The sequence below is a fragment of the Mauremys mutica genome, chromosome 6 (genome assembly GCF_020497125.1).
Source record: "Mauremys mutica isolate MM-2020 ecotype Southern chromosome 6, ASM2049712v1, whole genome shotgun sequence".
Taxonomy (NCBI): domain Eukaryota; kingdom Metazoa; phylum Chordata; order Testudines; family Geoemydidae; genus Mauremys; species Mauremys mutica.
In genome coordinates this window covers 86,463,293-86,490,617 of record NC_059077.1, presented here as the reverse complement: position 1 = coordinate 86,490,617, position 27,325 = coordinate 86,463,293, and the positions used below count along the sequence as shown (strand labels likewise).

Here is a 27,325-nt window from a genome sequence, read left to right as displayed (position 1 = left end):
CTTCCCAGCCAGCCCAAAACTGAAACCAAAAACCTCTCCAGCAGGCTCTCTGCCTTTGTCCAGCTTCCCAGGCAAAGGTGTCAACTCGCCCCACCCCCCTTCCTGGCTCAGGTTACAGGCTCAGGTACTGTCCCTCACCTAAAGTCATCCCCTGCTCTCCCCTCCCCCATGCAGACAGCCCCAGTAAAACTAAACGACATTCCCAGGTCAATCCACCCTCATCCACAAGAGGACAGAATACAATAGAGGAGAGGGTTACATTGGATCCAGTGCTCAGCAATGTGTAGCTCAGTGGATCTCAGCCCGTGTGCCTTGGCACTCCCTGTGTGGTAGAAAGAAGGATGGACGGATGGCCATCCCACTGTGTGCTCATATGCCAGAGCATAGCACAGAGATGCTCTTTCTTTTTTCTGCCCATTTGCTTTCTCGCCTCTCCCTTTCTCTCCATTCTTTTTTCTATCTCATCTTGTTTTTTTCTCTTTTATTGATTTCTGGTTTTATTTATTTTTAACCCTTTTTCTTGTTTGTTGCTCCCTGCTGATTCCCCAAGGCCACATTGTAGAATCATAACTTACTCTGGTTTATGTTTACTCACACAAGTAATCAGTTCTGCAGAGTTCAATGAAATTCCTCCTGTAAGTAAGTGCTCACCAGTAGGAGTAAGAAATATCCACAATCTTGTCTCCATTTACCACTAAAGGCAACCACTGGTGGCTCTGTGGAACACAGACTCCTGGGTCCATGAGTGGCTTCTATAGCTAGTTGTATTAAAGGCCACCACAGGAGGACTGTGGGTTTCAAAGCTGCCTTTCACTATACCCAGATCAGCACAATTGCAGTGAGAAAAGAGAATACACACAGCTTGCCCCATTCTCACCTCTCCTTTCTTATTACTTTTCTATGAAAAATGCAGATGCAGGGCAACTGAAACATTCTGTGAATTTGTATCAGATTCACTGAATTGTTTCAGTAAAAAAAAAATCTATAAACAAAACTCCAAAAAAATCAAAAGGTTTCATTTATACATTTTTGAAACAAAACATTTTGATTTTTAATTTGAAAAGACTTTGTTTAGAAATTTCCTTCCAATTTTATTTTAAGAAAAGTTTTAAATACTCAAAATCACAAGGAAACATGTTGTTCCACCTGAAATGATTTTTTTAGAACTTTTTAATTCACTGAAAATTCTGAAAAAGTTTATTTTGGGATTGACACAAAATGATTTCCCGCCCAATTTTTTGGAATTGCCACCAAACTGAAAATTAATTCTTTGCACAGCTCTAATTATTACTAATTATTCATGAGTATTTTGCATTCCAGTGATGTCCAGAGCCATTCACATACACTGCAGGACACCTTCCTTTCCTTCTGTTCTGTCCTGCTCTCCCCTGTTCCTCTTCTCTGCCCCACACCTCTCCTGGCCTGCCATACAATTTCCCCCGACTCCCAAGATGTAAAACACTGGCTTATTGGCTTCCCTTTTCCTTCTTCCATTCCATTGCCCTGCTTAGAGAGGCTATTTCTGGTGCCATGTTAAGAAACCCCTTAGAAAGAACATTAAACTCATGAATTGTCAGATTAATTCATACTGGACAGCAGCTTTGGGTATATTATGTCATATACTGTACTGTTGATCGTCTTTTCAAACTCTGGCCCTTAGGCAATGATGAGCATTGAAACTTTTTGTTTTAGAAAATTACACACAAGCAGTAGAATCTCAGGTGGTTAATTCTCACTTCACTAATTCCCAAACCCAATAACTCTCACACAAAAACTGGCAGCCCCATTTCACTTACCAGCAAAGATTTAATAGCAAAGAGCAACAGTGAGGTTTCATATCATTAAGAGTTAATTACTTTTACAAAATATACTACAGTACATTTACTACTAGGCTATGAAATATTATCATAAATAATTAAAACTAAGTTACACTTGTCAAAATAAATGAGGTGCATTTTGTAATGGAGTATTCATGATCTTTTTTAAAAAAAATCCTTTATTATTATTATTATTGTTGTTGTTGTTGCTTTCTAGTTCACAAAATGCGGTAATCTATAATAGGGCTCCTACTCCTTTGTACAAATTGATGCTGTCTCACTGTATAGTTTTCAATGGAATTTAAAAAGCAGATGTGTTAAAAAGTAGGTCAAATATCAGACCCACCAATCTTGTTTAAATGGACGTCATTCATAAACAACGATCACGTTAACTAATCAGACTCCTTTGACCATCTCAACTCACCTGTCATGAACTGGTATTGGGAATTATGTGAAAGGTGAAAGAGATGAAAGATAAAGTAGAATCAAGAGTCAGCTAAAACTGATTTCAGAGGATGATAGAAAGCTGAGATATCCATGCCTGGCATGTTTGGGAACAAAAAAGGACCTTGTTTAGTACAGTGGTTCTCTGACCTTTAGATCACTACACAAGAGAAAGGTCATTTCATGGATCACCTCTTCTCCACCTTTAACTTCCTTCAGCTTGGTTCCTAAAATGTTTCATTTTGTGGTATACCAAGACTGTCTATAGAGACTGCTGGTGGTTCAATACCACAGTACCAGAGGTTTCATATAAATGGAATGAACCAAATAACTGAGAAAGGAGTTTGGAGTACAGATAGGCTGCAGATCTTACAGGCATAATTTTAGGCTATGAAAGGAAAATGACTTTTATCTGCTGTGCTGTAAATAAAATATCTATACTCTGTAACTCAAGCTTTGTCTCCCTTAGATCTAGATTGTGACCCTAGCTACATTCCTGAACAGAGAAGCAAGAGGTTGTAAGGAGCTCCCTTACTTTCCTGCAAGGGTTATCCATATTGCAGGCAGCAGAATGCGGGGAGAGTAGTCATCACAGGAGCTCCTGTTCCCTCCTGTGCAGGTGAATGGGGGAATGGAGGTGGGGAATAGGCTGAGACATGGTTCTCCACCTCAGCACAACTGAGCTGGAATGGAGAGGGGCAGTAAGGTGTGCCAGGAAAAGGGCAGGTGCAGTTTATTTCCCCTGTGGAAAGAAGAGACCAAATTGTGATTCTCCCAGTCACAATTCATTCCCTGCTCTACACCAGGGGCAGTGCAGCTACACTGCTCTTATGATATTTTCTGTAGGATCTGATGAGATGCCTTTATTTTGAGATTTTTCTATCCGTTTTGATAATTTGCCAATACATCTGCTTTTATTTAAGACAGCTGGAATTGGAGTCTCTTAGATGGGTGAGTGACTGACAGGTGTCTCAGGAAGAAGCTGATCTCTGACACCGAAGGAGGCAAAACGAATGGGGTTTTCAGCCTTAGTACAAGGTCAAAGATGGGGAAGTGTCCATCCCCAAGCATGCCATCAGTGGGCTGGCATAGTGTGGACGAGAAGGAAAAATCACCAGTTTTGTACAAAGTCCAGTTTCAGTGGTTTGTTGTTTTACTTTGTTTCTTGTTTGAATTATTATTATTTTTAAAGGAAAATATAGGCCAGAACTCCAGAATATACCATTGTGAAAATCCAACACACAGTAGAAATAATACTTACCTGGCAAGAAAACGAAGATTACTCATTATGACCTGAACTGTAGAACATTAATAAAAACATAGAGTGCATTAGATAATACTGTACATGGACTGTAAAAATGTCTAAAGAGCAATATAAAGTGCCATGACTTTAAGACAGGGGTGGGCAAACTAAGGCCCAAGGGCCATATCCAGCCCTCCAGATGTTTTAATCTGGCCCTCGAGCTCCTGCCGGGCAGTGGGGTCAGGGGCTTGCCCCGCTCTGTGTGGCTCCTGGAAGCACAACATGTCCCCCCTCTGGCTCCTAGGCATAGGGATAGCCAGGGGGCTCTGCATGCTGCCCCTGCCTCAAGCACAGCCCCTGCAGCTCCCATTGGCCAGGAACTGTGGCCAATGGGAACTGCATGGGTGGTGCCTGCCGACAGGGCAGCACACAGAGCCACCTGGCCGCACCTCCATGTAGGAGCGAGAGGGGGACATGCCGCTGCTTCTGGGCACTGCTTGAGGTAAGCACTGCCCAGAGCCTGCACCCCTGACCCCCTCCTGCACCCCACCCCTGCCCTGATCCCCCTCCCGCCCTCTGAACCCCTCAGTCCCAGCCTGGAGCACCCTCCTGCACCCCCAACCCCTCATCCACAGTCCCACCCCAGAGCCCGCACCCCGAGCCGGAGCCCCTCTCCCCATACCCCAACCCCAAATTTCGTGAGCATTCATGGCCTGCCATACAATTTCCATAACTATATGTGGACCTTGGGCCAAAAAATTTGTCCTCCCCTGCTTTAAGAGGAAATGCAGACTGTATGGAAAAATATTTCAAAAGTTTTCATCTCAGGCAACTGAAAAATATTCTGAAGGACAAGTAATGTAAACTTCATTAGAATTATCACAACCACTATAGTGAAAGCAAGTTAAAATGCAGCTGTTGTAATCACTCTCCCCACATTTTACAGTTGCTCAGATAAATTTTTTATAATTTGTTATTACTGTAGCACCTAGGAGCCCTAGTCATGAACCATACCCCACTGTGCTAGGTGCTGGACAAACACAGGACAAAAAGATTGTCTCTGCCCAAAAAGCATGCAATCTAATTTCCTTTTGGTGTGAAATTCTCCAAGAAATTATCTGCATCCAGCTTTTACAAGTTATTTTGTAATCCCCACAATGCTCAAGTGCTCTAGATCTTGAGATGATCTTAAAAATAAAATTTAAAAAAGTTAATCTTGACAGCCTGGCTCATTCATAACTTTCAAACTATTACTGAACAGTGTTTTTTCAAACTTGGCTTGTTTTGTAGATATCAATGACATTTAAAAATCAAGCAAGTCTGAAGACTGCAAATGCTGTAATTTACTATATGTACATTTGTGTAAGAAATCCCCATTTGTATTATACTAAAAATTGTACTAAATGACACATATTTTTTACAGAGAGAGAGAGAGAAAGGACTAACTGATGATCCTAATTACTCTAGTGTAAAATTGAAGTAATGTAATTTGGCTCAGACTCTGAGCCCATATTTCAAGACAAAAACAGAAGAGGGAAGAACTAAATATTGAGCTTTCTGCCTTAAAATATCCTACTTTAGTGTGATTTATCATCCTAAACATTGCATTAATACTAAGTTTTGGAATGAATGATATAATTACAAAGTTTCACAAGCAGTGAACATTTTCCTTAATAGAATTCCTATTCCTCTAGGGTGGATCATGATCAGCTTTTATACAGTATGGGAAGGGAGTAAGAAACCTCTCCCACTTTTCATAGCTAGTGTTAAGGTTAATTAGATATGCAGACCCTGCATTTGAAGGAGGGCAAAGATGTCACTGAGATGCTCCCCAAAGAACATCTCACTCCAAGGGGACAGAAAGAGGTGGAGATGGCAGAGCCACTGCTTTGTCCCCCTACACATTGCCCCGTAGAGCTGGCTAGCCACATGGAGGGAAACGGGGAACCTGCTGCACCCCTTAGTAAGATGTGGCATTTTTTGTTATTCTCCGTGGACCGGAATGCTCGACAAGGCATGCCGACTCTCTGAATTCTATGGAACATGAAAAAGTAAAGAGCAGGGTCAGCTGAGGTCAGAGGGGGCCCTTAGCTTGGCTCTAATGCAGCACCACTATCAGGAATTTGGGAGGACTGCTGGAGGCCAGAGAATGAAATGGGACTCCAGAACCTCTGCACAGATGGCAGGTCTCCTAGGTCTGCCAGTTTTGGGGGAGATTGTACAGTCTTAAACTCCATAAGCCAAACACCCACCCCAATGATATGCTGTGGGGAAATCTCCATGAGGAAATTCCGGGGGTGATTTCTTCCTAAAATAATCCTTCCTGCCAATTTTCATGTCAGAGGAAAAGTTCTGGCCCAACTCTGGAGGCAAAAGAAAAGCTGTTTGGCATTACAGTCCTCTATATAATTTTCAGCTCAGTGTTAAACAAAAGCAGTCTTGGTAATTCCAGTGCCATTGAAAACACAAGACAATGCACCATTGGCCAAACGGAAAACAAGAAAGTTGATGGGAGAAGCCTGTGTTACTAAAAACAAGTGGAAAAATAAACATGGAGCCAAACTGCGCTGTTCCATTTCCAATGTTGCCCCCAAACTGAAAACATACTTACAATTGTTTGGGCTACACTTTGTCATCTTATGGTACATACAATATTTTAAGCACAGTTTAAAGAATAATAAAATGTATGAATTTGATAAGGACTAACCCACATGTTTTAAACTTCACAGGAAAGAAATCATGAATGGTATTTGGCTGGCTCTTATAACAACAGAATCAGCATCTATATTTCCAAAGCATCAAATTCAATGATTGATGACCATGTCATTTGGGAATTAACACATCTATTTCAAATCATGCCATAATGTCATGACACAAATAAGGAGTTAAAAACTTTCATATAAGGCGACTAAGATTTTTTCTGGCCATTCTTCCTTGGGATTTTTCCCTTTGTATTTTCCATTTTACATCTAGAGAAACTGAATCACAAAGAAACTTGTTTGTTTGCTTGCTTGAACAGGGGGTCAGTAATCCTAGGATTCCTAGACAAAGTGTACAGGGAGGACAGGCAAGGACTTCCCCTTCTTTCCCCAGGCCAGCAGAGCTGACCCTGCATGTGGGAGAGTATATGGTGAGCAAAGAGTATAATAGTATCTGTGCTTCCTCTATGTCCCATGAAGCATTGTGCTTGCCTCCAGAAATGCCTGCTTAAGCGATGTACTTCTGCATTCTCAATGCAGCCAGTTGTTTATAGGCCACAATCGGGCCCTAAGTGACATGCTCAAGGTCACACTGGAAGTCTGTGTCAGAGCTAAGAGTAGGATGTAATGTTGCTAACCACCCAGTTTGTACTTTAAGCACAAGACCATTCCTTTCCCTTCATTACTAGACATGGAGACTCAGCAGGTCTCTTTTCAATTCCCCATCTTTTAGAGATTTGTGGAGTTAAAGGCCTGTGTGTCTCACTTTGTTGCCTTATGTAGCTAGTGGCATACCACAAATTAACCATTAAGAGATGTGGGTCAAGAATATCAAGCTAAATTCCAAGGCCTAGAACATCTGAGGCATTACAGCTGAAAACTGTGGTGCTGCCATGCTGTGTAGGTTATAGAAACGTTTTTGTGACTCCTAGGGGAACAGTAAAGCTATGAACCAAGCTCTTTTCCCTTCCTCCCCTCTTCTCCTATGATGTAACTTGACATGACCGATGGAGTCAGACATGCTATGTTAACCTGCAATAAATTTAATAAAACATGGTCTTCTGTAAATGAAAACATGGGGGAGGTTGTAAAAAGCAACAAAGAGTACTATGGCACCTTATAGACTAACAGATGTATTGGAGCATAAGCTTTCATCAGATGCATGTAATGGAAATTTCCAGAGGCAGGTATAAATATGAAGGCAAGAATCAGTCTAGAGATAACGAGGTTAGTTCAATCAGGGAGGATGAGTCCCTCTTCTAGCAGTTGAGATGTGAACACCAAGGGAGTTGGCTAGCCATTCACAGTCTTTAGGTATGGCTACACTTGCAAATTTGCAGCGCTGCAGCAGGATGTGAAAACACACCCTCTCCAGCGCTGCAAATTGCGGCGCTGCAAAGCGCCAGTGTGGTCAAAGCCCCAGCGCTGGGAGCGCGGCTCCCAGCGCTGTACGTTATTCCCCACAGGGAGGTGGAGTACGGACAGCACTGGGAGAGATCTCTCCCAGCGCTGGCGCTTTGACTACACTTAGCGCTTCAAAGCGCTGCCGCAGCAGCGCTGCCACGGCAGCGCTTTGAAGTGCAAGTGTAGCCAAAGTCTTTGTTTAATCCTGTCTTTGTTTAATGGGGGAGGTTGTGATCTCTTGTATTCAGAAGACAGCTTTCAGACTTGACATTGGGGGTAAAGATTTCCCTCTAAATTGTGATTTGCTTGGCATTTTGCTTAGCCTTCTCAGCATCTGAATGAAAGTAACTGTTACTTTTAGATATTGATAACAGAGCACAGTTAGTATAAAATAACATTACCCTCAAAACCACAAATAAAAACAAATATAGTTTAGAGTTTTGACCCTAATAGAGACTCTGCAAAGGCTGAATTTGCAAAGTACAGGTTAATATTAGACCCTCATTCACCCTAATGAGGATCAGCTGAATTTTAACAAGCATTGTTTCAACTACTTGGTGGCTGCTGCATGATCACCATTCTCAACTGTAGTAGTGTTATAAATATAACCAGCAGGCCTCCAGATGCTTTTATGGAGGTATTGGTAAAGTACAAGTGACACTGTGGTTGCTTGTTAGAAAAGTATAGAACTTTCTGTGTCTGTGTTGTGTTATCAGTGGCAACATGTCATAATGATGCAGGCTAACGGAATATAGGACATGTTAGGAACTGGAAGAGGCTATATGGTTCAATACAACAGCCATTTCTGGGTTATATTAATCCCATCTTCCTGCTTTTTCACCACAGTCCTAAATCCCCTCTATCTCCAGAAACAAACCTAGGTGTCTCAAGAATTTGTTAATATATTGTGATTCAGTTGCCCTCCCCTGTAATTTATACCATATAGTTATTACTTTTAGTTTAGAGCCTGATCTACAGTCTAAACTAGAAATGGATGCCATTTAAAAAAAATCCCTCTTTTTTTAATTGACAGACACTTCAACCCTGAGGCATCTAAATACTGACCATTGCACCCATATATATTACTTTGTGGGACTGTCATTTTTCATTCAGTTAACATTTCTTCAGTTCTTCTGCCTTAGTGTGGCTGATATGGAAACTTGCTTCTAGTCTGGGGGATGAAACACCTGGCCTTTTTCAAAGCCACTGTCTGTTCATGCCACTATTTAGGGCTCTCATCTTGGTCCCTTGGAAAAGTAGGTCCTACATATCATTATTACCACTATAGTTATGATTTATTATTTTTTTGGGCTACCATGTGCTTTGTGCTGTCCAAGAAACAGCTTCTGCTCTCACAGCTTACAAGCTAAGGCCCTGATCTTGCAAGTTACTCCAGGACTTCTGTGCCTGCCCAGAGGAGCTTGTAGGACTGTGACATAAAAGGTAGGCATAGATAATAAAGAACACACTGGGAAATCCAGAAAAGGGAATAACTTACTTTTAAAGGTATATTTATTAATTAACTCTGCTTGTGAGCATTATGGAAGAAGTTTTTTTTTCAGGAGGGATCTAAATATGGAGAGAATGGTTATTCTGAGTGGCCTAGTTCTGTTTAAACAATTCTTATCTCCATCTATCCTAAACATTTCACCCTTCCACAATGTAGAGTGCTTTGTCTCCAGTGGTCTAGGATCAGAAGTCCAACTCCCCATGTTTTATAGGGACTTTTCTCCTTTCTCAGAGGGGCAAATCCTGCATTCAGTTACACCACCACAACCACACTGACAAAACTTAATTTGATGCCATTTTTTACCACTGTATATAGGCTCACAGTGTGAATCCAAAGTATTATTGCTTTTGAAAAGGAGAACTTTTAGAAAGATTGTTAGAAAGCAATACAAGCCAAACCCTGGGATCACACTGTTAATGGATCACCTCACCTCAGGTGTATCCTTTGCTTGAAGGTCTGATGTTAAAGACATCTCTAAGGTTACATAGGGAAAGGCTGAGAGGTTAAAAATCATTGAAAAGATTTTTGGTAGATGTTTTTTGCTCTAAGAGATTTAAATGATCATAAACATTTTTGTTCCATTTAAGACTTCAACTTTATTCTGCCCCACTGGCAAAATTATTTCCACTCCTCAATAGGGATGGCTTAGTCACACTGACAGTCCCTAGTCTGTACTTGTTTCAAATGAGGATGTCCCATCTACAGCACAAAATGGAGAGGAGAATTTTGTCCTAAGAAAAGGTATTGACATGTGATTCTGAACTGATGTTATGCAGATATTCTGTAGAAAACAGAATTCATGGAGTGCAATAAACTGTTGACCAGTCATCGTTTCAGATTTCTGACAGTTATTGCTAGAATTAATTAAGAGCTTTACGAATGAGCTCTGTATTGAACAAAGATGAGTACAAATAGGGTTAAAGGCCACTGTGGAGTAATCTTGTTCATAATTCTAACCAGGATTCTGACCACCTACTCTTCCACAAGTGGACATGGCAGGATTGATGATATTTCAGGAGACCTTGACTTTGTCTGCATGGCCAGGGTATGGAAGAAGGAAAAACAATTATTGATCTTTCTTGTGCTAAGAGAAACATTTGCCAACATCTTGTGAGAAGGAAAGAGGATAGGCTCATCAAGAGACAAGAGGTTTTCAGTTTAAGCAATAAGTATGACAGGCAAAACATTTTTTTGCAATTATAGCATGCTTTAGGAGGGGGTAAAAGACACAAGACCAAAAGATGAGTGACACAAACCACCCCGAAGTGCTATAATCATCCTGATGCACACTGCCTGGGATGTTTTATTAGGGTTGAGTGAATAGTTCAGATTAAAAGACAAAATAAATAAGACTATTAGTACTAGCCTGATGACAAACTAAGGCTCCGATTCAGCAAAGCAGTTAGGCGACTGCTTAACTCATCCCCGTTCAGGAAAGTACCTACGTATGTGCTTAAGTCTCATCAAAGTTTAACTAACCATGTGGTTAACTGCTTTTCTGAATTAGATCTCCAGGTCTCCATCCTGCATTGTGATCCATGTGAGCAAATAGCTGCACCCACGCAGAGCCCCACTGCCGTCCGTGTGGCTTCGTATGGGTGCTATGGTCCAGCCACACAGATGGCAATGCAGAATGAGGGCCTAAATCCTGTGGGTTGCTGGCAATGCAGAAGAATCAACATGTAAACAAAATATATGAGTTATTCTGGGGAGAAGAGTATGGCTGGCCTCTAAGGAGAAAAGGCAGGGGATGGAGGGGTAGAAAAATAATGGGAAATGATAGAAAGGGAGTAAAAAAGGGCAGGAAGGGGGGTTAAATTCTTTTTTAAAATCCAATATATCTTCCAATAATTTAAGAAATATTTTTCCTTCCCTTTCATTTAACAATATCAGTATTTTGGAGCATTAATGGCCACTGTATGGTTGCTGACATTATTTATTATTTGTACTGTAGTAGCACTTAGAGGCTTCAACCAGCTCAGAGCCCCCTTGTGCTATAGGTGTTGTAGTGACAGTGCAATATTAAAATGTGAGTATAACACTGTTCTTTAAAAAATGAATTGGGTAATGGCAATACAGTATTTTAATGAAAATATAGAAATGTGATTTTAAAAGAATATAGATACAATAGTTTGTTTTTATATAAGCAAGAAAGCTTAAAAGGGGAAATAATTCTGAATAGCTTTAGAACTGTGAACACAATTGTAACATCATTCTGCCTAGTTATAAGAACATAAGAATGGCCATACTGGGTTAGATCAATGGTCCATGTAGTCCAGTATGCTATCTCTGACAGTGGGAAATGCCAGATGCTTCAGAGGGAATGAACAGATAAAGGCAATTTCAGGTGATCCACTCCTGTCATCCAGTCCCAGATTCTGGCAGTTGGAGGTGAAGGGATAGCTGGAGCATGGGGTTGTGTCCCTGACACTTGGCTAATAGCCACTGATGGACCTATCCTCCATGAATTTATGTAATTCTTTTTTTAACCCAGTTATACTTTTGGCCTACACAACATCCCATGGCAACACGTTCTGCATTGTGTGTGGAGAAATACTTCTTTTTATTTGTTTTAAAGCTGTTGCCTATTAATTTCATCAGGTGACCCCTAGTTCTTGTGTTATGGAAAGGGGTAATTAACACTTCCCTGTTCTCTAACTCCACACCATTCATGATTCTATAGACCTCTATCATATCCCCACTTAGTTTTCTCTTTTCTAAATTGAACAGTCCCAGTCTTTTTATTCTCTCTTCCTATGGAAGCTGTTCCACATCCATAATCCTTGTTCTTCTCTGTACCTTTTCCAATTCTAATATATTTTTTTGAGATGAGGCTACCAGAACTGAAGGCAGTATGCAAGGTGTAAGTGTACAATGGATTTATATAGTGGCATTATGATATTTTCTGTCATATTATATACCCCTTTCCTAATGGTTCCCAACATTCTGTTAGTGTTTTTCACAGCTGCTCTACATTGAACAGATGTTTTCAGTGAACTCTCTGCAACGACTCCAAGATCTCTTTCTTGAGTGGTAACAGCGAATTTAGACCCTATCTAAAGTGTATGTGTAATTGGGATTATTTTTTCTAAGGCGCATTACTTTGCACTTATCAACACTGAATTTTATCTGCCATTTTGTCCCACAGACAACCAATTTTAAGAGCTCTCTTTCTATAATGTCATACCAATAATAACAACTTGAGGGTGCATCCTGTTCACAATAACTCTTCCCTTGGCCGAACAAACTGGTGGCTTAAAAGATGTGTTTTTTTGGTATAGGGGTTGAGTGTATCTATTTCAAATAAAGGCAACATTGCTAGATGACGTAGATGATAAAAATGTACAGTATTAAAAATATTCATAAACAGTCCAAAATTTGGGGACTGGATGGCTAGCAGGGGTGCTGGAACAATCTGTATAGTGGGGGTGCTGAGAGCCATAGAACCAAACTGTAAACCCTCTATAATTGGAAACCACTTCAAGATGGGGTGCAGCAGCACCCCTAGCACCCTTAGTTCCAGCATCTGTGAGTGGTTAGATATAAATCCCTTTACAACTAACTGGTACCAATGCTGCCCAAGTAGGAGGTATCCAAAAGTTGTTACTGTGTGAAGACTGCTCCGTAGCCTCTGTGGCACAACTTTCAGTTCCAGTACAGAAAAGCATCACAAAAAGCATCATTTGGCAACCTCAGCAAAAAGGATAAGGAACCTATAAGCATAAAATGTTCACTAACTTCACAACTCTTGCGGTGGTTCTTGTCGTTCAAGGCTGAGACATATTGGTGGGGCAGTACGAAGCCTGGTATTTGTTCTATGGATAAATAAAGGACTGGAATTTCCAGGAACGGCTTATCTGGCATCTTTCAGGAGAACTAAGTTCTTTTTGAAAGTGTAAGTGGTGGGTGATGAAAGCGGTGACCAGTGGAATGACATTGCATTGTCTAAAATGTGACATTTCATATTTGAAACATTGTGGCAGCATTTCCTTCTGGAGGTGATTCTTTTGAGAAGGACATCACAGCTTAGTGGCTTGGCATACTGTCCCTGTAGATATTTAGCATGTAGCAGGAGCTAATTAGTGGAGATTCTGATTTAGGGTCTAGTCCAATATGCTAGTAATACTGCAGTAATATAAGAACACTGCAGTGCCAGTGAGTTCTCAGTTGCATATACTAGGACTTGGAAACAAGGACTTCAGTCTCATTGGGGTTATATGGATGTGCAATTTCAAATAAAAAATGAACCATAATAAGGCAACTGTCTCATGCATCTGACGAAGTGAGTATTCACCCACGAAAGCTTAGGCTCCAATACGTCTCTTAGTTTATAAGGTGCCACAGGACTCTTTGTCGCTTTTTACAGATCCAGACTAACATGGCTACCCCTCTGATACTTGTCTTCAAGTAAGCACCCAAGAAAATACACCATAATTTTATCCATACATTTGTCACTTTTGTGGTACTGCTACAGCTATAATACAGATATTTAAGTGATAGGTTATTAAGTTAAAACTGTAATGCTTTTAAACCTGTCATAACCTTAGTTACAGTGAACACTAAAGATGGTCTTTACCTGAAATGTTAGTCTACAGAATGTATGACTATTTTAAAGTGATGTATATACAGTAGTATTATAATCGCACTTTAGGCAATACGGTCCCAATCCTGCAAGGTGCTGAGCACCTGCAACTACTACTAAAGCAGGACCTCTCAGAAGTACTCAGCACCTTGCAGGAATGGGCCCTATACTAATATTTTTACCCATTGATCCTTCTTGGGAAACTCCAATTAATTTTGTTTAGAGTTACCCAAAGGTGTTGTGGCATAGAGGTGTGGATGTGTGAGGGGAGTGGGCGGAAAAGAGGATGCTTTAATGTATACATTTCTCAGAACACAAAGCTTTTGCTCTGATTACAAGTTGCAAATGAAATTTACTTAGATTACTGAATGGCATGAAAAATATTGATAATTACTGTACCAGTGCAAAGAGTAGAATCAAGACTGTCAGTTAAAAATGTACTGCTGCTGCAATGGTGTGTGATCGTTCTGCCATGTACTCATCACTGTGGATTGTGTGCAAGTCACACCACTGCTGTGTACGTCAGTTTACCTCTTTGGGTATGGAATTTTGTGTGATTTAAATTGTTAGTAAGGTGCTTTGAGATCCTTACATGAAATGCACTGTGAACTGCATTGGATACATTATTATTAATGATTAAATGAATAGAATACTTTAAGGTATATGCATCATATTGATTGGTATATATTGTGACAGGGCCAGGCCAGATGGCTACAGGAGAGTGTTAGAAGGCAGATATATTAGTCCCAGATTAAGTAGATCCCTTTTCCCTGGGTAAGGTAACAGGGGCAGTTCCAGAACAAGCAGGAACTTGCTGGGACCAGCTAAGGCAGGCAAGCTAATTAGGACACCTGGAGCCAATTAAGAAGAAACTGCTAGAATCAGTTAGGACAGGCTGGCTAATCAGGGCACCTGAGTTAAAAAGGACCTCACTTCAGTTTGTAGTGTGCATGTGAGGAGCTGGGAGCAAGAGGTACTAGGAGCTGAGAGTGAGAAGACATATTGCTGGAAGACCGAGGAGTACAAGCATTATCAGACACCAGGAGAAAGGTCCTGTGGTGAGGATAAAGAAGGTGTTGGGAGGAGGCCATGGGGAAGTAGTCCAGGGAGTTGTAGCTGTCGCACAGCTGTACCAGGAGGCACTCTAGACAGGTGCAGTCCACAGGGCCCTGGGCTGGAACCCAGAGTAGAGAGCGGGCCTGGGTTCCCCTCAAACCTCCCAACTCCTGATCAGACACAGGAGAAATTGACCTGGACTGTGGCTTCTACCAGAGGGGAAGGTCTCTGAACTGTTTCTTGACCCACATGGTGAATCTTTGAGGCGAGCAAATCTGCCAATAAGCACAGGACCCACCAAGGTAGAGGAGGAACTTTGTCACAATATATATCAACTTTATTTTGGATACAAAGGGCTCAATTCACCCCTTCTGATATAAGACGATGTACAGTGAACACCCTTGCACTAGTGAGAGCGATTGCACACCAGGGGCAATTCACCCCATGGAAAACTAGGCAGCTCTCTCACCATCACTTTCCTTTAGGATTTCACCAGAGGAGGGCAGCTTTAAACTGGCCTTGGCACTCCATGGGAAACCCCATCAGTGGAGCCTACCTGAAACTATGCTAATTAATTGTATTTGTCAGGTGCTTTGGCTATGTCCCTTTCCAAGCCAGCACTGCCCAGTTTGCTGGCCAGTTATAGGCTCCAAGAGGAGTGGGATTTGTAGGCATCCCTCACTGACGCAACCCTCTTTCCACAACTTTCCCCTACAGAGGCACTGAGTCCTCAATGGAAGTCAGGTTACATTGGCCTGAATCAAGACCCACAAATATAAACAAAGAGTCTTTCTTACCCAGACAGAGGATCCAGAGGGATGAGTAAGGGCACAGGAGTCTTCTGCAAAGGCTCCTCTGTTCCTATGAGCTGGGCAAGGATGTCACCCAATAGCTCCTGTAGTCCCAGAAAAACTCCAACTCACTTCTCCCTGTGGACAGGAGGGGAGCTAGCAAGACACCAGAGTAATCCTGTTACGTTATAAGCAGCGTGGATATTTTTATAGTTTTGGAACAATAACAAAAATGCATTCTACTTCTTTTCATTTACAGTGTGTAATAACAAGGCCCTTCAGCTTACCAAGCATATAAAGACTTAAAGCTCTCTTGGCAGTGGTTCTTACTGGGCTGACAAAGGACGGCTGTGGTAGGTCTCAGTTCAGGAAAGCACTGATGCATGTGCTAAAATGCATACTTAGGTACTGCCATAGGTCATGATGTTTTTCTGAAGTGGGGACTTATTGCTGAATCATTAATTAATGATAGTTAATAAAGAAGTAAGTATATATATTGCACCCACTGGGCCAAAACCTGACAGGTAACTGTAACATGTACCTTGCTGAGCATTGATTTCTGTGAGAGTTGCAGGTGCACTATACCTTTCAGGATTTGGTCCAACTGGAGCAGAGGCACTCAGCCCCTTAGAGGCTGTGCTGAACATCTTACAGCGTGGGTCCCTTCTGGTCTAAATGCAGCCGGCAAGAATGGCATGAGTTCAGGAAGTGCCTTCTCTGCGGGCGTAATGACTGATGAATCAGTCTTACTTTTACAGGTAAGGCAGACAGATAGAGCTGTGGCAGCCAAGTTTTGGTCACCAAAATACAGTCATCTATCATAATTGTACCAATGGTATTTATTTTCCTGATTGATTCTAATTAAATCAGCACACAGTTCTACCACACAACTCTACTGTGGTTTTGCGGCATCTAGCCCTGGGGATTAGAGTGGGAAAGTTCTTTTTTTAATTTGCTTTTTAAACTTCATATCACTGATAAGATAAATAAACAATAATAAATAAGAGAACCATATTTCACAGTTTATAGCTTTCATTAATTTTTAAGGAACAAGTCAAAGAAATTGCTGAAACAAAGCAATCATGGATGCTGTATGATGAGCCGATCAAAGAGCCACTTTAATATTTAACGAGACCAAAAACTTCTTACAACTAATCATGTTTTACTGGCACTTGCCCTTTGGCCTGGCAAGTGACTGTGTGTTTCTAAGGGACTAATATTTTTGACTTTCCAATGAATTATCATTCGTACAGTAAGTAAATGTGGCAGGGTGGAGCTGTTTGCTTCATTAGTTTAGTTTAGGAAGCAAGATCTTTGTTCACATATCTTGATATTAATGATACTTTTACTTAAAACAATATTTCCCATGATTTAATAGTGCCTTTTCAGCCAAGGATTATTCATATTAATTAATTGAATTAATTACAACATCCTTATACTACCAGATGGATATATTGTGACTCAGAAATGAATGGGCCCTGATTCAGCAGAGCACTGAAGGATGTGAGTATGTTGATTCCTAGGCCTTGTCTACACTACACAGTTTTGTCGGCAGAAGTCAGTTTTCATCAACAAAACAGTGAAGGTGTACACACTGCAATGCTCCTCCTGCTGATGTAATTCTCCTGCTATGCTGACATAATAAAACCACTTCGATGAGCGGCATAGAGCTTTTTGAGACAAACTTAAAGTGACGCAGTGTCAGTATAGACACTGCACTTGCTTATGTTGCCCTAAGTGGCCTCCAGAGGGTGTTCCACAATGCCCATCATGACCACTCTGGTCAGCAGTTTCAACTTCGCTGCCCTGCAGCCAGGTACACAGGCATGCACCCTGGAAATTTTGAAATTCCACTTCCTGTTTGCTTGGCATGGAGAGTTCACAGAGCACCTTCCCAGCAAACGTGCTCCTTCCTGGACTACACCAGAGTTGTTGGATGTGCTGGGTCTGTGGGAAGAGGAGGCTGTTCAGTCGCAGCTCTGCTCCAGCCATAGGAACTTTAATACCTACAGGCAAATTGCTCGTGGCATGGAGGAGAAAGAGCATGAAAGGGACATGCAGAAGTGCCATGCTAAGATTAAGGAGCTGAGGCAAGCATATCAGAAGGAAAGGGAGGCCGACCATCACTCTGGTGCAGCATTAAAGACATGCCACTTCTACTATGAGCTGCATACCATCGGCAGCTGCGACCCCACCTTCACTGCCATAAGCCCCATGGATACTTTGGGGGAACTGGAGGCAGTGGCTAGCAGAGTCAACCCTGATGACGAAGCGGTGGTCAAGGAGATCGAGTTGGAGGAGGATGTGGGACAGGTGACAGGGTCATCTGGAGGCGTGAAGAGCCAGGATCTCTTTTTGACTCTGGAGGGGTCTAGCCAGTCCCAGTATTCTGGCTCTGGCATGCCTGAAGCAAGAGAGGGGAGCTCCAGCAAGTACTCATTTTGCTTTGATACTGCACAGTGACATGAGGTGGAGGTGTCCTTTATTTTGTTAGACGGTGCACGTGGGAGAAGGGATAGAAATTAACAACACTCTAGGTACTGTTTGTATTTGCTTCTTATTTCCCAGTGCTGCTACGCAGTGGGGATCCTGCAGAAAAGTTTGTTAATGTACACCAGGATTTCCTGGGAATCTTCCATAGAGATCTCTAGAAAGCTATCCTGCAGCTACTCTGCAATCCTCTGCCAACGGTTCCTTGGCAGAGCTGCTTTTTTATTTTCCCCATTGCAGGAAACTTTGCTGCACCAATCAGCAATTACTTCTGCAGGAACCAAAGCAGCACACAGACAAGTGGCATACGGACCCAGTCTGAAGCTGCACACATGCAGCTGCACCCTTGCATCCTCGGTTACCCTCAGCAGTGAGATATCAGCTTCAATCACCCCCACCTGTGGAAAACAGTGCCAGTATTCACAATAGTGTCCCAAGGCGCAGGTAGTGATCCCCTTCTGAAACCATCCAGATCCTTTGTCCCTTCTTGCCAGGGGCGGCTCCAGGCCCCAGCACGCCAAGCGTGTGCTTGGGGCGGCAAGCCGCGGGGGGCGCTCTGCTGGTCGCCATGAGGGCGGCAGGCAGGCTGCCTTCGGCAGCATGCCTGCGGAGGGTCCACTGGTCCCCGCGGCTTCAGCGGACCCTCCGCAGGCAAGCCACCGAAGGCAGCCTGCCTGCCGTGCTTGGGGCGGCAAAATGCCTAGAGCTGCCCCTGCTTCTTGCACCTTCCCCCCTCACCACGTTTAGTGCTCTCGCTGTACTGCATGCTTGTCAAGGGAAAGTGAGAAAGAGGCATATGTAACTTTTATGATTCAGGACTGATGCTGTGTATTGGTTTTTAGGTTCTGCAGATGTGCCCTTGAGGGCCAGCTCCTACACATCAGCGGAGCACCTCCATCAGATAAGGAGGTGAACATATTTCAAGAAGTTTTGCTATTGTCTGATCATGCTGATAGTGAGCACAGAGCATGGAGAGAGACAATAAACGAAAAACTCAGAATGGATAGCTAGGAGAGGAGATGGGCAGGTGTGGATAATAGAGGAACGGATGATAAAGCTCATGGAGGACCAAACAGAGATGCTCAGGTCCCTGATTGCACTGCAGTCAGAACATATCCATGCTCGACCCGCCCCCCTGAAGCCCATACAGAACTGCATTCCATGCCCTCCTCAAACTCCCACACACACACATTCCTTGCATATTTCCGGCCTGTCACAGTACCCCTTGCACTCCACCCCTAGGGACATGTTCCATAAAGACAGCTGGACTTACACACAGCTGTGAGAGCTTCATTTGAGAGAATGCTGCTCAGTGTCATGTCCTGTGTAAGAAATGGAAATCTGTGTATTGCTGTTTAATAAAAATTTAGTCTTAAAAATTAAATGATTCTTTATTTGTGTCCTATGCATGGTTGTTGCAGCAGAAATTCGTACAGAGTGGCAATTGGCATGTTTGCAGACTACAGTTAACCTCAGGCAGGAATCATTACAGGGATCATTCAAGGTAGCAAGTAAATAATGCCTGGCTGAACGCATTACAGAAAGACACATTATTGGGACTCATTATCAAAATGCTGCCTCAAAGCCTCCCTGATTCAAATACCGCAGCCCCACTTTGAGCCTGGGGAAACTTTTCCACCTTGGCTTCACAAATGTTATACAGATCACAGCAGGTTGCTATGACCATGGGAATATTTTCCTCATTGAGGTCTAACCTGCCAAAAAGGCAGTACCAGTGAGCCTTTAATCTGCTAAATGCACATTTAATGGTCATTCTGGATTACTGTGGGCATTTCCACAACCTCTATTGGAATCTTCTGGTCTGGAAAGAAAGTCTCTGCATACAGCTTTCTATACAGACCTTTGTTCCTGAAGTTGTGTGTGTCATGCATAGGGTCCTACCAAATTCGCGGCCACAAAAAACTCGTCATGGACCATGAAATCTGGTCTCCCCCCTGTGAAAACTGGTCTTTTGTGCACTTTTACCCTATACTATACAGATTTCACAGGCATTTCTTAAACTGAAGATCCTGACCCAAAAGGAAGTTGCAGGGGGAGTTACAAGGGGGTCGCAGTATTGCCACCCTTACTTCTGTGCTGCCTTCAGAGCTGGGTGGCTGGGGACTGGCAGCTGTTAGCCAGGAGCCCAGCTCTGAAGACAGTGCCTCGCCAGCAGCAGTGCAGAAGTAAGGATGGCAATACCATACCATTACACTCTTACTTCGCACTGCTGCCTTCAGAGCTGGGTAGTCAGAGAGTGGGAGCTCATGACTGAGGGCCCAGCTCTGTAGGCAGCAGCACAGAAGTAAGGGTGGCAATACCATACCATGCCATTCTTACATCTGCTCTGCTGTTGGCGAGGCACTGCCTTCAGAGCTGGGCTCCCAGCCAGCAGCCGTCGCTCTCCAGCTGCCCAGCCCTGAAGGCAGTGCCGCCAACAGCAGCAGCACAGAAGGATAGCAGTGCCGCAACCCTCCCCCCACCCCCCCCCCACACACAATAACCTTGCAACTCCCTCCCCACAACTCCTTTTTGGGTCCGGACCCCTGCAATTACCATGAAATTTCAAATTTAAATAGCTGAAATCATGAAATTTATTATTTTTAAGATCCCATGTCCATGAAATTGACCAAAATGGGCTGTGAATTTGGTTGGGCCCTAGTCATGCACCTTCCCTGACTACCCTGTGCTGATGTCAGTGAAATGACCCCGGTGATCCACCAGCACCTGCAATACCATAGAGAAATAGCCCTTTCTGTTGACGAACTCTGTTGCAAGATGGCCTGGGGTCAAAATTGGGATATGCGTCCCATCTATCACCCCACCACAGTTAGGGAATTCCACTGCTGCAAAGCCATCCACTATTCACCACCCATTGTCCAGAGTCACGGTCCTTCGTAGCGGGGGGCAATTAGTGGCCCTGCACACTTGCATCACTGCAACACCCACAGTGAACATCCCAACTCCGAACTGATTCACAGCTGACCAGTAGCACTCTGGAGTTGCCAGCTTCCACACAGCAATCTCCACTCACTTTTCCAGTGAGGGCAGATCTCATTGTGGTGTCCTTGCACCGCACTGCAGTGGCAAGCTCCGCAGACAGTTCCAGAAAGGTGGTTTTGCGCATCCAAAAGTCCTGCAGGCACTGCACGTCATCCCATATCTGCATCACAATTCAATCCCACCACTCGGTGCTTGTTTTCCGAGCCCAATCATGATGGTCCACCATGTGCAGCTGCTCCATGAATGCCAACAGCAGTCTTGAATTGTTTCTTTCAGTGGCACATAGAAGGGCAGGCACCACAAATTCATTTTCAGATTTGCAGGTCATGAAATACTGCAGGGTCAGCTGTGATGTCTTCATAATGTTTATTACAAGACTGAAGAGCAGTGCAGGATCCATACTTTCAGGCAGAGATGGCGGGTGCCAAGTTTACAGGGAAGTTGAAAAAGGGCACAAAACGTAGTCGGAAGCCCATAGATTGATAGGATGGAAGAAACTGCATCATGGGGGCAGTGAGCCCACCTCCATAATGCACTACTATCCATTCCCAGAACTCCTAGTGTCAGAAGGTGGTGATTTGAACAGTGGGATAGCTACACATGGTGCACTGCTTGAGCACCAACTGTGGACATGCTCCACCCATATTATCTGGGTTGAGGGGCAGCAAAAGAGTGTCTATTAATAAAACACATGCCTATGTCGGTTGTGGCACTTCTATGTATTTTTATGGAATCAGTAATGGTCTAGGTCTTTTATGGCAGTGTATGCAGCATGATTGCACTGTCTAACAGTGATGACTGTATTTTTGATGTGCTACACTAACACTGAAGCACTGATAAATATATGGGGAAAGATTTACCAACTGCTTTAGAAGTAATCTGGACCCTGACTGAACTTTTATTAGGCTCACCTATCATTTGCTGTTTTGACATCAGAACAAGAAAAATATTTTTTATAACAACTTATGTAAAGTCCCAGAAGGAGGAATGATCATCTGAAAGACTGGAATCTTGAAAAGTATAAAATCTGTCCTGATGTGGTTTCATAAACTAAATAAATTATCAGACAGAAAAAATATATTAATCAAAAAGTATATAGCCTTTAAAAAGAAAATATTTTGGAGTCATTTACAACAGCTCCAATTCAGAGATAATCAGAATTCCATTAAATGATCATACTGGGTTAGATTTGTTAATTAGCTTTGTTAGGATTTATTAATTTGTATGATCAAGTTGAAATGGCATATCAAGAGGCAATAAATCACTTGGAAAATGGAAATAAAAACATTTTTTTTAAAAAGAATCAAGGTTAAAGAAGATCCTAGTTTTAAGAAAGTGCATCTGTTTAAGAAAATAAAAAATCCTTTGTGAATATTCATACAGGCCTAGTTTCAGAAAGGCATTCCTAAGAAGTTCAACATATGCTTAAGTACTTTGCTGAATCAGAGTCTGATCCCAGTAGTTACAGATCATTATTAATCAGATTATTTAATCCAAAAGAGTGGGGCTAGGGGGTTAGGCTATTTAGGAGAAAATGAATAATTTGTAATAAAAAAACATTCAATAAAATTTGCACTTTTGTCTCTTAGAAAATTATCTACAAACAGGCTGCAGAATTCTTTTATATTTTAATTATTTAAAATTATTTATAGATTTCTTCAGTGCATAAATTTTGGTCTGCAATAATTCATAAGCAATTCACTGTGAATATTTTTAAAAAATCACATGGCATTAGTCAGTCCCCAGTCCTTCAATGAATTCTGGGTGGATGCAGAATCAAGGTCATAATTAGATATGTCATATGATATTGACTGGGTGACTGATGTAGCTAAATAACAGAATGAGTTTTGAATTGCAGATTCAATTGTAAAATCTGCAAATTGAAATTCACATTGGTGCTTAGTTATTTATGCAATTTGAAAATCACAGTTTGTTATTTATACATTTTGACATTCAAATTTTGGCAAATATTCAACTTAAAAATTAACTTTTCTCAAAGTCTAGTTGACTGGAATGGATTCTTCACTAAAATATTCATGGACAATTTATTTGCCAGAATAGTAAAGTTTATTCACTGGAATATCTATGAACTATAAATACTAGCAAAGAATCCTGTGGCACCTTATAGACTAACAGACATTTTGCAGCATGAGCTTTCGTGGGTGAATACCCACTTCATCAGATGCAAGTGGGTATTCACCCACGAAAGCTCATGCTGCAAAACGTCTGTTAGTCTATAAGGTGCCACAGGATTCTTTGCTGCTTTTACAGATCCAGACTAACACAGCTACCCCTCTGATACTATAAATACTAGAAGGTCATGAACACAGTGAAAGGAAATATATGAATAATTGCAGATTTCTGTAGGTGAATATCAATTCTCCCCTCCCAGGTCACGTTCAGTTCTTCATAGGAGGAAGGGAGAAATCTTGTGGGTCAGGCATGGAATTGGGAATTAAGAGAGAAATCACTCTGGCCCTACTTCTACAATGAGCTCTATATGGACAGACGACTGTAGAGCTCACTTGAAGTCAATGGGGTTTGGTGCAAGACAGTCTGCACAGAACTCATTATGTGATACCTTAGTCTCTCTGTATTGTAAAATGAGTGTGTTAGGGTGTTGTTAGGTTTTGTTCTGTAGTGCTTTGAGTCCCTTGGATAGAAGGTGCTAAATAAGTCCAAAAAATCAGTATATAATTCAGAAATAATTTCTTTGAAGGTACCACAATATTGAAAAATTGATCTTGGTAGTGATTGCCATCCATTTGCATTGATTAAGAGATGAATTTATGATAATAGGCAGTAGTATCTTGCTAATTTGTTCTTACAGGCTCTGTAAAGTTAATGGGCACAAATAGAAAATATCAATATCCACTCCCTCAGTTTGGCATTCATTGTGCACATCTTCACAAAGAACCCAAAGGAATTCTTTTAAACAAGTTTGTTCTTTTCCATCAGGTTGGTGGTCACACCATGTTGCCCATTCGTTGGATGCCTCCTGAGAGTATCATGTACAGGAAGTTCACCACAGAAAGCGATGTCTGGAGCTTGGGGGTCGTTTTATGGGAAATCTTCACCTATGGCAAACAGCCATGGTATCAGCTCTCAAACAATGAGGTGTGTATAATGCACTGTGGATAACAACATGTGCTTCAGATGGAGTTTAACTAAAGATATGGATGTCACAAGGGAATCGCTGTCTGATTGGAAAGGATAGCACACAAGTTGCAATGTTATTTACTATAAAAATCACTATAGACTTGCCAAAACTTAGGGTATGATGGCAAGTGTCATGGTTTGGGTCCATTTTTCTCTGGCTTTTTGAATTTTTCCCACTAAGAGAGAAGGATGATACAAGTAGACTACAAGAAAGTTGTGTGGTAGATAGGAACCTGCCTGGGGTATGGAGCAATAACTGAGGTGCCAGGTGTTGCAGTCTTGCAAAGGAAAGGGGCTGGAGTATCTTCAGCCCAGCCTCTGGCAGTCTCTGTTACAGGTATCAACCAGTGTGTGTAAGTGACTCAAGAACAATGATGCTTTCCCACCCTAGTGTATAACAAATTGAGGGGATCCGGAAGTCCTTTGAAGCCCAGGAAAACTCTGCCAGGGATGACCCCTTGTATCGCCAGTCACTGACCACCTGCCACTGTGATGCCTCTATGAGCATGTGGGAGGGGATGGTTCTGAGTGAGAGAGGGGCATGCAGCATGTGGTTTGGAGTCTGTATCACAAACCCTACCACAATTGCCAATAGTTAGAGTACTTGTGCTCAGTCTCAGTAGAGGTTTGTGTGGGTGTGGAAGCTGAACTGAAGCCCTCAGAATTAATTACCCTGGTAAGTAGGGTGAAAGGCATTGGTCCCTCCAAGTTAGGATTTTGGCAGGTTGATGGAACAGATTTGGGAAGTTTATACCATAGTTTCCCGTGATATACCAGTTCTGTAGACAGAGAATTTCAGTCTACAGGGCTGCCAGTTTAGCCCCTTTCATAAGAAATAAATTCACTCACACTCAGGGCTTGTCTACAGAGGAAAATTGTACCAGTATTAGGCAAAGTATGAATTTAAACTGCTATAGCTATACCAGTGTCACTCCCCACGAGGACCCTCTTATTCCAGATTGCCTTTTTCCAGTTTAGCTGATGTCACTTTGGAAGTGGTTTAAGCCAGTGTTTTTCAAAGTTCAGGTCATGACCCGGTACTGGGTTGTGGCATGTAAGGCACTGGGTCGCCTTGCTCAGCACCCAGGGACTCTAATGGCTCTGGTCAGCACTGCCGATCGGGACGTTAAAAGTCCTGTCAGCGGTGCTGCCCGACTAAGACAGGCTAGTGCCTATCTATTGCTCCATTGATTCTTTCTTTGCTCTCTCACTAGGTGATCGAGTGCATCACTCAGGGCCGAGTTCTGCAGCGACCTCGTACGTGCCCAAAGGAAGTGTACGACTTGATGCTGGGTTGTTGGCAACGGGAGCCTCACATGAGGCTCAACATCAAAGAAATCCATTCCCTCCTTCAGAACTTGGCCAAGGCTTCTCCAGTTTACCTGGATATTCTAGGCTAGAGCCTCCTAGCATTTCCTCTTATGGGCTGCGTGAATGAATGTGTTCAACGGCCGCTGAACTCCATCAAAATATGTTCTTAACTCTGACAGTAGTAATGACAAAGATGCGGAGAAGCTTTCAAAGGGCAAGCAATGTGCACTTCTCCATCTGTAGACACAGTATTGACTTTTTTGACATTATTGAAACGTATCTCTTTTCTCTTTCTGTTTCTCTCTTTTTTTTCTCTCTCCTATTCAATCTGGCTTCTGCGTTATTGTAACTCTGCATAGACAAAGGCCTTAAAAACCTGATCTGTTATATCAGCAGACACTCCAGATTGCCCACCACAACTAACAATGCCTTGTTGTACTCATGCCTTTGATGTGGATGAAAAAAGGGAAAAAAATATTTGACTCGAACTTTGTGACTTCTGCTGTACAGATACCGGGAGTTCCTCTTGATTCACCTCTACTTTTTTTGCTTCGGCGTGTGGGTGGAAAAAGAAGATTGGTGTTCTCTATGGGAAGCTTATTTCTAGTTGAGATAAAGCCAGATAGAAAGAAAACAGCATTGTGTGATCCACTATATGGAAGAACCATGGGATTAGATGGCATCCAACCCCGCTCAAAACACTGAAATGATTTAATGGAAGGAAAGGATTCTGTGCTTTCCTCTGGGAGCCTGTCTGAGGAGTAAAGGGATTGTTTAAAGAGTGTGCTTGGTTAGCATTTTTCATCATCACATCCAGTACTATGGTCTATGGTAAAAAGAAAAAGATGCTTCCTGCATTGCACTAGATTACACAACACTATGATAAGCTAAATACAATCCCTCAACTTGTCTTAGAGTAGGATATTGTGATAGCACTGGTATAAAAGTGTTCTCCAGCTAGCCTTTGGTAATACAGGCTGAAGCTAGGCTGATTAATGTACAGTGTGCATTTCAGGGTCAAGTGTTGAAGCTGAGGACTTTGATCAGACAAGACAAGCTGTAGATACTGTGCTTGTCAGGCAGCATATTCCTACTGCTCTCCCTCTCCAGTCCCGTTTTTTCACTGTGCAAGCAAAATTGTGCATGGTCTTCGTCGATTAATGCCCTTTGTGCAGAAACTATTGCTCATCTTGTTGTACACCCTAATAGGAATAGCAAATCCATAAAGGTATAACATATATTTAATTAGAGGGAGCTAATGGAGGTCATTAGCTACATTCAGATGTCTTTACATTGTTACAGATATGATACTACGCAAATAATCTAAAACATGGAAATAGTAGATTATGTTTGAGCCATGGCAGGGGATGATAGAATTAAGGCCCTGGAGACAGCTAGGTGTGATCTTGCGGTTATCACTTGACATTATAGCATATAGACCCTGAGTTCAGCACCAATTTCTGGTTGATATAGTGGTGTCATTCCCAGCATCCACTGTTCTGTAATTTATTTATTTCTGGTTGGAAAGGCATTGTGTGCGTACAGTATATGCATGACCACTGTGCTGATGGCAAGTGCATGGGCATCTATGTTTATTTTTCAAACAGATGCTGAAGATTTAAAATTTAGATTTAGGATTATTTTTCTTATGAATTCTTACAAATGGAAAGAAATCTTATCTGTTCCTCAAGAACATTTGCCTCCCTCTGTGAGGGGGCCTTGCTGCAAAAAATTGTCTTTTTTTTTTTAAATACTATGAGCCAGATCAAAGAGTAGTAGTAGTTCTTCATTTTTGTGTTGTGGTTATTTTATTTAA

General features: G+C 42.2%; 1 protein-coding gene across 1 annotated transcript in view; it reads left to right on the top strand.

Annotated features, from left to right (window-relative positions):
* Nucleotides 1–27,079, top strand: part of NTRK2 (neurotrophic receptor tyrosine kinase 2) — a 270,220-nt gene extending 243,141 nt beyond the window's left edge. The window contains exons 17-18 of the mRNA XM_045021743.1: nt 23,998–24,156; nt 25,413–27,079. Coding sequence (XP_044877678.1) covers nt 23,998–24,156; nt 25,413–25,598 — 345 coding nt within the window. The 3' untranslated portion in view covers nt 25,599–27,079. The remainder of the gene's footprint in view (nt 1–23,997; nt 24,157–25,412) is intronic.
* The last annotated feature ends 246 nt before the right edge of the window (nt 27,080–27,325 follow it).